This window comes from Chelonoidis abingdonii, chromosome 5 (genome assembly GCF_003597395.2).
Source record: "Chelonoidis abingdonii isolate Lonesome George chromosome 5, CheloAbing_2.0, whole genome shotgun sequence".
Taxonomy (NCBI): Eukaryota; Metazoa; Chordata; order Testudines; family Testudinidae; genus Chelonoidis; species Chelonoidis abingdonii.
Window position 1 is genome coordinate 13653963 of NC_133773.1, and position 14066 is coordinate 13668028.

At 39.7% G+C, this 14066-nt stretch overlaps 1 protein-coding gene across 7 annotated transcripts in view; it reads right to left on the reverse strand.

The window, feature by feature from the left end:
* SLC4A4 (solute carrier family 4 member 4) overlaps positions 1-14066 on the reverse strand; it is a 242866-nt gene that overhangs the window by 100181 nt on the left and 128619 nt on the right. For 3 of the 7 annotated variants that reach the window (XM_032768082.2, XM_032768077.2, XM_032768079.2), the window contains one exon: positions 8962-9057. The exons of the other annotated variants lie outside the window; for them this stretch is intronic. In XM_032768082.2, the coding sequence (XP_032623973.1) occupies positions 8962-9057 (96 nt within the window). The remainder of the gene's footprint in view (positions 1-8961; positions 9058-14066) is intronic. 7 annotated transcript variants of the gene reach the window in all.

Sequence of the window (14066 nt, forward strand, 5' to 3'; positions counted from 1 at the left end):
ACCTTGGTAACTGACCCTCCCTGTCAACCATAGGCTAATTCTGAGACTGCTGAACAGAAGAGAGAAAACTATCTGCACATCAACTTGGTGTAAAACCGTAATCAATAGGATAGCGGATTGAAGTTACCCAGAAGACAGAGGTCAATAGTTTAAATAGGTGGACTTAACCTTTCCTTCAAAGAAGCGATTGACAAGATACACACTGCTTAGCCTTAAAATGTCAGTAAAGTAACCTAGCAGACCTCAAGGCAGCAAATCCAGAGAGTAATTGTGCGCAAACTTATGGACAATTATTCCAGTTGAACCTTACGTTTTCAGACACTGCAGCAGACAGGAGGAAATAACTTGGAAAAATAAGAAGCAACCAAACCTTTACTCATTTCTAAAATTCTATTAGAACCCTTTAATTTTTTATTTAAAAAAACCCACAAAGGGACAGTCATAACCACAAGAAAAGGAAGAAAAAAAAAAATCAAACAGCGGCCAAAGAGACACACTGACGACAAATATAATACCCTGAATCTGAAAGGCATGTCAGTTTCCGAATATGCTCTTCTTATGGTTCTGAAATGTTAGGATACCTTCTCTGAGACTTCTGTTGGAACCAGGAGTTCTAACATACAACAAGAGAGGCTGTTATCCCAGATTTTTCTAATCATGACCAGAAGTGGAGATATAGAAAAATCTCAGAGTTGCCGTGAGATTTCCCAACCAAGTTTTCAGACTTTAGGTTGGGATGTGTCTCAAAATAAGCCTCTTAATTTTTGGAGGTTTGTTCAAACTATAATCCAAAGGTCAGGCTTCCAAAAGAGATCAGTACCGAGCAGCTCCCACTGTTCTCACTGGAAGCTGAGCATTCTGTGAAAACCTGGTTACTCCATTCAAGTGCACAACTAGGAACTGAGCTCTTTTGAAAATCTACTCCTAATGTTACGATGTTCGGCCACCTTTGCACTGCTGGAGATACACATAGGTGCCAAGATTGGTAAGTACTAGCACCTTTTGTTAAGGCAAAAACACTGCTCTCAAGACCCCTTTTCTGATAAGGAATTCAATTAAAAACTTCTGGGGCACAAGTGATATTATGGCACCAATTTGTATCATCTTCCAATAAGTATATATCTTCTGTGACACTGAAGTGGTGCAAGTTAAAAAACAAAATCCAGGGTCCTAGAACATGTCTACTTATCCAGCATGGGGACCAGCAGATTGACGAAATTTGGGAAGATCACAATAGCAATTTAAATGACTTTCAGTCGGGATTTCCTAGAGGTTCTATAAGAGGGTCTCCAGTGCCTAGGGAAGTTCCAATTTACTTTCCTTTTATCTCCATTGTTAACCTTACTTGTGTATACAGCATGCACATATATATATACCTCTCCTTTTAAGATGAGGCTATCAATACATATTGAGACAACTTTCAAGTAATCAAAAGGGTTTGGACTCACTGGGAAGAAAGTAAATGGACAGACTCAAGATACGCTTTTCCTGATCCAGTTTTAACTGCAATATTCACATGGTTCATCATTACTTTGAACAAGAATGGCTAAAAACACAGCAGTAAGCAGCTGAGCTTGGAGAGATGCTACGAAAGGAGACCAACAAACTTCCTCCCATCATCCAAGCCAACTCCATGCAAAATTTTCTCAGAGTACCAGGTGGGAAATTACGTATCTGAGACCACTTACGTGCAGCCTCAAATGTTCCCTAGTTTAACTTTCAGTATGCCAACCTGAGTGGTGCCCCTAAAGTTTCAGTAAAGTATTTGATTTGTGCTTTGTATATGTGTGATGCATGATAAAAAAAATCCACTGGGGGAAAAAACCATCAAACTTGCCTGGTGGCATATTTGTATCTATTCTACAATATACACCTTGCTTTGTGTTTCTGAAAACAATCCGCCTCATTCTGAAAAGAATGTAAAGAAATATTTGCCACAGAGCATAGAGGAAATGGAAAAGCAAAATAAGGCTGGAGTCTTTGAAACCTGCAGTGCAGTATTAAAACCCAGTGATTTTTCTTCTTGCATTTAGTTAATTCGTTAGTTTTTAAAAGTTACAGACAGGCTGCGAATTCTGGGAATTATTTTTTACACAAGTAAAAGTACATAATGTACATATGGGTTAAAAAGAAAAATCAGAACTGAGTGGAGAAGCATGGAGGGGAGTTTTGCAAATCTGAAATCAAATAAAGACATGGAAAGGCATTTTTTTTGTAACTATAGAACTTGTTCAAACCAATAATTGGTATCATGCAGCTGGGTGAATTGAAGCAAAAGGTTCCTATTGAGTGTCCTTTCCTATTATTAAATGAGAGATGAAACAGACAATATTGACTACAGCTGAGCTCAACGGCTTTGAAGAAGTTCACATACCTTCAAAGATGGGAATGCTCATGGGTAGGGCACATAATTGCTGTATCCCACATCTACCACCTACCCATTGCTGTTGGGCTGGGCTGCTTGTTGGATGCAGCAGCATACAGAGAGATGTTGGGATTGATTTCTCATTGGCCGAGGAGATTTTCTTGGCAGTGTCTGCAGCCATGTCATATGGTCACTGAGAGGCCATTGCACAAGTGGCTTCAAGTTTAAAAACAAAAACAAAAAACACTTTGGGGGGAAAAACCTAAAAACTTGCCAATTGCTTTATTTAAAACAAGCTGTTTTAACACATCTGAGAGTATTCAGAAGAGTTTTAGAGCGGGCTTATGCTGTGCTGCTATGGGGAAGGCTATTTGCTGAAGGTGTAATTCCATTTTCTGTTGACTGCACTAGCAAAAAAAAAAAAAGATGGTCCTGTTGATGAACTAACATCTGGATTTCTAGCACCAAATCTCAACTGGGTCACACATGGACTGAGTCAGGCAATTTCCAGCTACTCACCAGCAGATACCCGTCCACATTACAAAATTTGGTGGGATCTTTCTTATGAGATGCCCAAGACTGAACTAACATGCTCGGAATGCTGTATTTAGGTTAATAGATTCATAGATTATATGGCAAGACGACACCACTGTGATCACCCAGGTTGACCTCCTGTAAAATACAGGCCATAGAATTTCCCTGAATTAATTCCTGTTTGAACCTGAGCAGATCTTTCAGGAAAACATCCAGTCTTGATTTACGATTGAAGTACATTGGTAAAAAACTTAATCCAATGGAACAATTGAACTCCAGAGCAGAGGGGCTCTTCAAAAAAAAAAAACCCTGCCCCTTCCAGCTACCGCTCATATTGCTAGTGAGGAGCCTTCAGATCAAACGTGGGGAGACAGCAGCAGCATCACAGTAACTGCACTATGGTTCTTTCAACTGAAACTTTCAAAGAGAGCTCTGTGATCCTAGTCTTAGGGGCCAAAGACCCACTTAATTCAGCAGGGAAGGAAGTGATCCAAAAGAACAGGCCATATTCTGTACCACCTTCTGTTTCTGAGATGCAGAGCTGTACACATCTCAGCTGTAACTATGGCATTGCTACTTGCGATGCTATAATGACTTACTTTAGCCAGAAACTAAATCCAGACATTCTACTAACCGCTGTGAAAAATAAATACGTTTATCCTTGGCATTTTTGTTTCAGGCAGAAAGGCTTTCGCCTTCCAACAAAATAAAATGCAGGAAGTTCAATCTTTAGTTGGCTAACCTCAGTGTTAAAGATCAGCCAAAAGCCACAGCTGGAAAACAAGGGACCAATAAAACAACCATTTACTCTAAAGCTCAAGTGTGAACACTTGTTTTTAATGTTTAAGGCTGTACATTTATCTGCATTTTATGTTTATGTATCCTTTTTTATGGAGACTGAATGCCCAATCCTGGTAGCACATCACTCTGCATTTTATAACACAGCAGCTAGTGCACTTTGCATGCACAGTTGCTGATTTCACAGGATGCACAGCTCCCAACACCTTCATACTCATTCCCATCCCAACCCACTGGATATCAGGGGAAAGTTTGAACCTTAATTCCCTACATTTTCAAAACACTGCAGGGGAGTACACTACACAAGTCCTCTCTCTTTACTTTCAGTAACAGCCATGTGGCTAAATCACCAGCTACTTTTGGAAATTTAGGAGCAACAGGTGTTGGAAATACTAAGTGCACAAGAAACCGGATTCCTGAATTCAGACTCTCACTGACAACTGACCCTAAAGGAGCATGAAAATAGTTTGAATAGATAGCCACAAATAGGTTCTTAGATCTTGAATCTTTTTTTAAAGGAATGCTGTATGGAGGGCAAGTGTCATCTTCAGGTTAACGCCTCATGTCTCCCTTTTTTCAAGAGAGTCCAATTCTGTGACTTTCTTCATAGATAAGATGACTTGAGTCCAGGAGGTAAAGGGCAACATTCAGCCCCAGTATAAGCAGTTATCACTTCTAATTATCCTGGGTCTTTAATGATGAAACACACCATCCGTCAAATTCAGGTCTATTTTTTCTATCTTCACTTGGTACAACAAGCTACAAAATCTTCACTCACTGTTCTGTTCACCCTTAGATCTGCTTATCAGAGCCTAAGGAAGTGCCTGTAGCCGATGGGAAGCGGTGAGCTTCTCACAATCCTGACTGAATATAGCTGCCAGGTACAGATCACGCACATCTTCAGCTCCTTTTGGCCACCTGCCCGAGGTTGAATATAGGCTCCAACACCTTGAGTTTGAAACACTTTGCAAGTTTCACGTCCACACACCACAGTCTTCCAAGACATTTTATAAGCGTTGGTATCAAACTCTGGGACAAGGTCTTCAGTTCAGGCCAGGCTCAAATGAGCACTCTCTGCACTGGTCTCTCCAGAGCATGGATGGGAAGCTGCAAGCATTGTATCTATACCAGTTGAGCTGACCCTATGAACTCCATCCCAGCATGCACTGCCCTATTGTTAGAAGTTACCCAAAAGCCTCTCAGTTTAAGACTACTGCTGGGCAATGTGGCATGGGTGCTTCAGGACTCCCAGAACAGTATAACAACAGATGCAGCATGTATGGACCTCACCACATTTCTCTGTCAAAAAAAACAGTGCTGCTGCATGGACTGTCACAAAGACAAGCAAGTAACCCACCATTTCATGCAATCAGCGCCAATGCAACTGCTTCTTGTGTGAATGTAACAATACCCCACTGTGGCAAACTCACTGCATTAGAGACTACCATGGAGAGATTATGGGGTATCACAATGCTACTAAAACCTCCCTTCCACCCAGGGAACTAGCAAAGGGCCAGGCTGACCCAAACAGTGAGCAGGGCCATGGTGACATGACCCTGGTCATTAGGGCAATGTGGGGATTCAGCGTCTCCTCTCCTCTACATCTTCCACTGGCCAGGCTGCTGTAAAATCCCCAGCAGAAGCTGAAGGTGCCCTTCCCCAGAGGAACCCCTAAGAGGAAGCCGCAGCAGGGACTCCAATCTCCCATCCACCCACACTTATGAATAAGGAAGACTTGCTGGTTCAGGGAGTTGCAGTTTCTAGTTTGCACCTCCCAACTGCAACTGAGGTGACCCTGACCTCAAGTTACCAAAGATCTTTAAGCCGAACTTTACTTATCCTTGAGCTAAGATCCCGTTTCCTACAGGCTGTTTTTCCAGTACTGGCAGGAGTTCTATCTAGGAAATTTTCCATAGGCTCACAAAAAAAGAGAGTGCATTTCCTTGTGGGAAAAACAAAACAGTAAGATACGAATGGTGTCACTTGCTATAAGAAAGAAAAATGCATCCTGAAGAGAGGAAAGAACTAGTGGCAAACCGTGGAGGGGAAGAGAAGAATAAATATGATTTATAAGACAAGCAAAAAACTAGAAGCACTTAAACGGCCTTGTTAAAAAAGTGTGCAACTAAAAAACGGTCCCACTTAACATGCAGACATCAACAGCTGGAGAAATACAAACTTGAGTAGACTCTGTTAGTAGCATGTGGCATCCTTGCTAAACAACGTTGCCACAAAAGCAGGGATGGCCAGAGGCAGTTTTTATGACCCCATGAAAAACTAGTTAGTCCCAGTTGAAGGCATTTTTAAAAAAAACTGTTTCATTACACACACCTCATTACATTTAGTTTTAGTTACATATTCAAATTGTGGTTACATAAGACAGTAGATTCATCAATTTCATTTGTACAACCCTAAATTAAAGTACACCTGCAGTGGGTGTACTGCTAATATATGTATTTATTATTCCGAAAATCAGAATGTCTGCATATATTTGGTTCGGTGTTTTCTTCAAAGAAGGTATATATGTCATGACTCATTTCCGTTTTCAAGATTATAGAAAAGTCAAAAACATCTGGTTATATGAACATGACAGTAATGCAGAGGGGTAGGCTTGAAGCACTAAGCAATCAGAAGCAGGCAGAGTTGCAGACTGCCAGTCCAGGTCCACCTGGCCACGCAGATTCTGTAGTATAAGACCAACTTTGAAGCAGTGGATAGAACGAGCTTATTCCTCAGTTTTGAAAGGATATATCCAAAGTTTGCAAAGAGTCATTCCGTGCTTGTTGAACATGGATGCCACCCCTTCCTCTCCACCTCCACCCCAATTTCCCAGTTTAAACCAGATGTAAGCCGGTATTTACCAGCACCCTGTCCTAAACTAGTTTTTCCTGGGAAATTGTCAACACTGCACAAAAGTTCCATGGTTTTGTGTCAACCAAAAAGAAATGGAGCCCTAGAAATCTCTTTAAATGACCATGGGCCAGACCTGAACTAACACAATGTTATTCATACCCAGTGGTGTCCTGCTACTGAAATAAATACAATATAGAGGCTAGAAACTCTAGCAACACTGTCTCAGAAGAACAGAGAAAGAACAGAAAATAGAGTGAGGGGGAGAGGGAATTTAACCTTCAGGAGCCCAGCTAATCCCCTGCTCAAATGCAAATAAAAAGGAGCCTGGGAGCAGAGGAACAAGAAACCATGCTACGTCAATCCTCAGAAGCTCACTCTTTTATGTAATTAGATGGGGGAAAGAATTTCTCCATTAGAATTCTAATTCAGCAAAGCACTGACGAACATGCTTATCTTTAAAGTACATGCCACATATGCTTAAGTGCTCTGCTAAATAGGAATAAATTTCCTGAATATGAGTCAAGTCACCTCACCATATCTGTGATATCAGTGATGTTACCCCTGGGGTTTATACAATCAGGTACTAGCACAAAAAATAAACCACTCAAAACCTCTTCAACTTGACATTTCTTTCTACTAATAGACTGTATATTTATCTTTTATTGTTTTGGCAACTTAATGTTCACAATTCAAACATTTGATAATTACTAAAAACAACAATGGCTTTGTAAAGGGCCCGATTCTATCATCATTGTATTGATGGTACCTGTCATAAACAGATAGCTAAGGGTTAATGTCTCTTTCACCTGTAAAGGGTTAACAAACAGGGAACTAAACACCTGACCAGAGGACCAATCAGGAGACAAGATACTTTCAACCCTGTGTGGAGGGAAGTTTTGGGTGTGGGTCCTTTGTTCTGTGTGTGTGTCTTTTCTCGGGGGTATGAGAGGGACCAGACATTACTACAGGCTCTCTAAAGTTCTGTTCAAATAGTAAGTAGAACAGGCGATTTAGGCTTTTTAATTGTTTGTTTTACTCTATTTGCACATGTGGATCTGGCTGGTTAACTTTTATATGTGTAGTTGCTGGGAATATTTTGATTTGTATTGGTACTGGAGGAAGGGTTTCTTCCTTTGTCTGTAAACTATAGGACCCTGTAATATTTACATCTTGAAGTTACAGAGATAATTCTTTACTTTTTCCTTTCTTTTATTAAAAGATTTCTTTTAGAGAACCTGATTGATCTTTCCTTGTTTCCCTTGTTTTATCCCAGGAGAGTGGGTGTAAACACCAGGACTGGTGGGGGAGGAGGGAAGGGGGAGAGAGAGGCTAATTTCTCTCTGTGCCAGGATTACTGTCTCTCTCAGGGAAAGTCGGGGGGGGGGGGAAGGGGGAATGGTTTATTTCTCCTTGTTTTAAGAATCCAAGGGATTTGGGTTCTTGGGGTCCCCAGGGAAGGTTGGGGAGGTCAGAGTGCCCCAAAACACTATATTTTTGGGTGGTGGCAGGCTATCAGATCTAAGCTGGTAATTAAGCTTAGATGTTTCATGCAGGTACCCAAATTTTGGACACTAAGGTTCAAATTTGGGAAATATACCTTATGACAGTACCTTGCTCTGAAAACATTTCTTCTGAAATCAACAAGACGACATGAGGAGCAGTGGTAGGAACAGGCCCTGCACAAAGCTCAACTCATCACCGAACAATACCTTTGACGAGTTTTGCCAGCTCTGTGATATATGGAAACCTATATAGATGCATATTTCATTTGTAAGGAACCAAAATTCAACTTTGCATTTGTAATACATTGTACAACTGGCAAACCTTGTTACAAACTTTCTTAATATCAGATATTTAAATACATAAGTAACAGGTAACTTGCTAAATCTAATTTTTTAGTAATAGCTGCTTTGAGGGATTGGTAATGAGATTATGGGGCCTTTCACCTGTAGTTTGACAATCTTTGTTCCAGACTGGAAGTGGTTACCATGTGTTGGCTGTTTAGTGACCTAGTGAATGAGTTGATAGTCTTGGTCTGGTCCCTAGTAGGAAGGTGTCTCCATCAAAAAAAACACCACATTCATTGCCTCTCATTGACAATTTCACTGGCTGACTTAGAAGAGACACACGAGTCTGGATGCGAATGGAACCTGAACTACCCTTTCAGCACTAGCAGATGGAACTTTGAGAAAAGAGCAGGAAATACTGTTGGGGCATCCCAGGGTCACATGAACAGCTATCGCTGTATCTAGTCTATGCAGAGAGGGTTTCCAATCTCTTTGGCTATTAGTATGATAGCGCATATTTAAGAATTTTAACTGCTGTGTTCCCCCTTTCTATGTTTCTCCAAACTAACCTATCCACGTGCAGTGGCTCTTCCCTCCTCCCCATGTCCCCAACCACTGACTTACTTAGCCATCCCACGCTGGGGCTGCGCTGCACTCGGATTTCATCATCCAACGTGCGAGTTGCTAGGCAGGGCACAGAACTCTCAAGTGGGCTGCGTGCTTTAGTGTTGAAAGCAGAAGACAGAGCAGGAGACAATGGCAGCAGCAAGGAGGAGGAAGAGAGCAAAGTAAAGTAATAAAAAAAACTGAAGAAAAAAAGCTAAAGCAATTGCACAAGCAAGTCAAGAAAGACAGTGTCAGAACATTCATATTGTTAAACACACAAACCCACCTCTCCACACAGCAACATTGTTCTGGGAATAGCTCTTGGGAGGGCATGAAAAACCCCCTTCCAATTTTACTCTTCAACATTTGGGCACTGTGTCTTGTAGGTTAATACTGGTCAAAAATATTAAGTCTGGGTGCCTAAAGTTAGACATCTAAATCCAAATTAATTTACCAAAATAGAAGTAGCCTGAATTACACAGCAGCCTCAGCTCCCAGTGGAATCAATAGGAGCTGCAAGTGGCCAGCATCTTTAAAAATTAATCAGTGCTCTTTAGGAGCCCAGCTTTGAAAATCTTGGCAGCTGCACATAGCCAGATATACACCAATTAGTGTTCTGTAAATGTACTCCATTTTGTGGCACTTTAAATAATGCTAATGACTAATTCTCCTGCTCTTTTCAAATATCACTTGAAAACATCTCTTTTCCTCCCTAATCTCTCCCCTTGTGCTGTTATTTAACTCTGTTCCTGTATTATTCAACTCTACAGAGACTTGGGACACAGTGTGTATGAAAGACACTATACAAAATAAAGCTGTATTGTACTATACAGTAAAACATTTAAAAAGAAAAAAGTGTTCTACTGTCAATATCTATCATTTTTTGTTGTATTCTTGAACACATTCTATCCTATAAGAAGCATTATAATAAAAATGGTTATTTTAAACATTTCTACTTGCAAACTACTCATGTCAGCTAAAAGAAAACCAACCAACCAATCAACCCAGCTTTCTCCTCCTGGCAGCCTTCTACATAATGTGCACTAGGTATTTAAAAAAACATACATACAATACACACAGTGCTCTGTAACATGGCATTATGTATTAAGGACATGTGCACGTGCACACACAATTTTCTATTGCTTTTTTTCTGCTCATTTTGACTGATTTACTCATTTATCTGGCAAGCTGTTGGCTCGCATGGTGTCGGTGTTTCAAGATTCTAGCAAGAAGGAAAACTAGCCCTCTACCAATGGCTAAAATGTATAGTGCATTGTATTTTTCAGCTTCAAAACACATCGATGAACATTTTCTAACTTAATCCTCATATACCTGTGTAATGCAAGGTCAGTATGATCCTCATTTTACATGTTGGCAAACTAAGGTTTGTGCCAGGGCACACAGTGAGTCAGCGTCAGAGTGGGGATTAAAAACTTGGGAATTCTTGTCTTCTAGTCCTGTGTGCAGCCCAATACATTAACTAGATGTTCAAAAGCCTCTAAAATTTCAGGCCTGGAATGCCTTGCCAGATAGCCAAAGACTGGCTGTGAAATCCAGTGCCTAAAACTATTCTTCCTTCTTTCTTAATAATGCCATATTCAGTGACCAGAAAGGAAACCTTAAAATTAACATGATGAACGCTCAAAGTCAACTTACAAAATGAGATGCAATAGTGCAGTCCTCTTCCTCATGCTGGAAACCAACATTTCGATTAAACATTTTTGATGTTAGTTTTGAAATGATTGCAGATTTTATGAAGAGAAATGAAGGACAGTGCCTTTGAAAGAGCAACTTTTGGTAGCTCCAGCCAACAAGATCCAAGTGGAGATCTTTGCCTTGTATGCTTTTGATAACCATCTGCCCTTGCTCAAGCAGAGAACTTGAAATAAATAGCCCATATTTACTCTCCTCCATCAAATTATTATGATTATTAGGAAATTATGATTTTCACAGCCTCTTTCATATCAGTCAATCCAATCAAAGCAAAATGATTTCTGGGGAAGTTCCTCTTGAAACAATGTTGGCTGGGCAAGACCAAGTCTCAACCCTAATTACATGTTTGTAAATAAAAACATTTATTGCATACCTTTGCCATCGAAAGATTTTAAACTTCAAAAGTGTTTTGGCCAATTTAATCATCACTATGTCTTTTTAAGAGAAGCAATTAAACAAATGAATTAGGAACAGAATGATTGTGCCAGCCCTTGTAATGACGAGATGGTCATCCTGGGTGAGATTTTCAAAAGGCACATAGGGTAGCCAGCTGCTATTGAAAGTCTATGGAAGTTGGGAACCTAGCTCCTATTTGTGCCTTTGAAACTCTCCCCCTCTTACAATGCTGAATTTTACACACATTTCATAAATCTCCAAGTGATTTTAATGAAAGCAAATATGAAAATGGATTTTAAAACCACCACCATGGTCTTTCCCAAACTATTTGGGGATCACATCAAATTCTAACAAACCCGTAGTCTGCAATTCAAAGACATCGTGGTTACTAGGTGAGCTAGAAGCCAAGTTCTTTGGATCCAAACATATAGGCCTCTACCACCTGAGCTGCAGATTATCCATGAGACATCAGCAATAGAAGCAAGAGCTCCTCTGTGGGCTAGCCAATACAGGGCAACCGTTGAACACACTGAGTGAGTTGCTTCTTAGGAGTCATCCCATGGAGACTTCATGACTGCGCATTATAAAGTGAGAGTACAACAACAACTAACTTAAGAGTTAAAAAATTATTAAACTTCTGTTTGTTCAAGTTTTCCTACTGTGTAATGTATACAGAACTCCCCAGATTCCTTCCCCACAAACAACATGAACAAAACCAAATACGCCAAAAAGATATATAATAATCAGCCTAACAGAAGCCTAAACGTGTCAATGCCTGTAATATCACCAACTCCTTTGTTATAAAATGCAGGATTTGCAGGACTCAGTCCCTCTTAGTTTTATTATATTACTGATTTTGCTACCTCAATCTTAATATAAACAAATAGTCCATTTCTCTATTTATTTCCTAATAATTATTTCTATATTCCTTGTTTTTCTTGCTACCTTTGATAGCATACAGGTTAAAGTGTATCAATCCTAAACTTGCTCATGCTCTTGTTCTAAAAGAATAAAAATAAGTTTTTAAAAAAGTTAACCCTTTTCCAGATAAAGCAAGTTACAGGAGGTTAATCTTCATACCATTTAAATGATTCAAAACAAAATTATTTGTAATTCCAGACATGTGACAATTAAAGGAGAATTACATTGCAGTTGTTTAAATGACAAAATGCTCTCTAAACAAAAATTGGCCATAATCCTAAAAGAGCCTTTACCTTGTTGGTTTTACTTTTTTTTGTTGTTGTTTAATTAAAGCATTGATAAATAATAATAATGATTATTATCCTTAATTTTTATATAACCCTTTTCAACCTTAGAGCTCAAAGCACTTTATTTAAAGTTTAAGTTTTTTAACTTCAAATTCATAACACTTCATTATTTATTCTTCCCCACCCCTCCATGTATAGGAAACAGAGGCACTGAACAATTAACTCATTTGTCCAAGGTCACCCAGCAGATCAGAGACAGTGCCAGGAACAGGACTAGGTCTCAAGTCCAGTTCAGTGGAGCCACTGGACCACAATGCTTCTTCCAACACTAAAGAGAAATGAATGAAAAATCTAGCCATTATATTGGTGACCCAACTTGCAACTAGAGTAAGGGGTGTTTTTAAGACTAAAAATTAATTTACAGAAAGATGAGGCTTATGCGCTTATCCCTCACTCAAACAATTTCCAAAATATATCAGTGATGTTTTTTAACCAGTTCTGACAAGAAACTCAGCTCTCGACAATACATAGAGAAAGACACCATGATTGCCTCAGGGGCTTACAAGCTATGAGAGAGAGAGAATACTGTTAAGATACATAACACACAACTGATCTGCTGATGATTCAATTGCATAATGTTGCAGGGTTTTGGGGTTGATTTTTGTTTGACTGGGTTTTCTGTTAAATGGTTGGAGATTTTGGTGGTTCATCACCAAAGGGCTCAGCTGCAAAAGTGAAGGACTGAAAGAAGAGTTGGCACAAAAGAGGAGGGAGACCATTCATGCATATGGGGCAGTGTTTTTTTAAAAAAAGACAGAAAACCAAGTGTGGGAGAGGAATGCACATTCTATACAATATACTTATTCCCCTTTAGTGTCCATTAATCCCTTACCAGTTCTGAAGAGTCTTCATTCCTAACCATGTCATAAACAGTAATATCAGATCATCACAAGAGTTTCTAGCACTCCTGACACCACAGACAAACCTGTGGAATCACTGACACTGGAGGCCAGAGACAAATACTATGCCTGGATTATTTTTATATGTAATTAATAAAAACGTTTGATTACTACGTGAATTACTTTGTGCTTGGGACCTCTAAGTGCTACTGTAAGAGGTTACACTCTGAACAGTTACGCACATTAAGATAAGGGCAATCAAATCTCAATGGTTTCTGTGGGATCATAAAAGAATTAAGTACCCTTAACCAAATGTACATTATACAGTAGGTTAGGCGCATGACCAGCAGTTTATACATCTTTCTCTGAAGCATCAGGTATAGCATGACATTTCTACTTGCAGTATGGGCCTAATCCAAAGCCCACTGAAGTCAGTGTAACTCCTTCCATTGACTTCAACAGCTTTTCGTCAGGCCCCATATTCTTTGAGATGAACCAACCATCTGATCTAACATGGCAAATCCTATCATTCTTTCCTCTATATTAAAGTTTAGCATGAGTATAATTTTCTGTACGGTGCTGTTGGAACCAAGTCCTCCTTTTTCACTCTACCAAAATCTCATGCAGACATTCTGAAAAAGTTCACACCCAAGACACTCTCTTGATTGATTCTACTCCCCCCTTATTTTCTCTGTCCGATTGCAGCTTTATTCAAGGCACTCGTATGCAATAAGTTTTTTTATTATTGAAAGCAAGTATTTCTCTCTTGCTCTCTCTCACAAATACACACAAATAAGCCCCAAAAATAAAGGACAGTATGAAAGAAGTAGTGTTATTTAACAATAAAATCTGACTGGGGAGATGCTGGCATGCATTTGAGGCAGAATGCAGAAAGCGGAGTGACTTC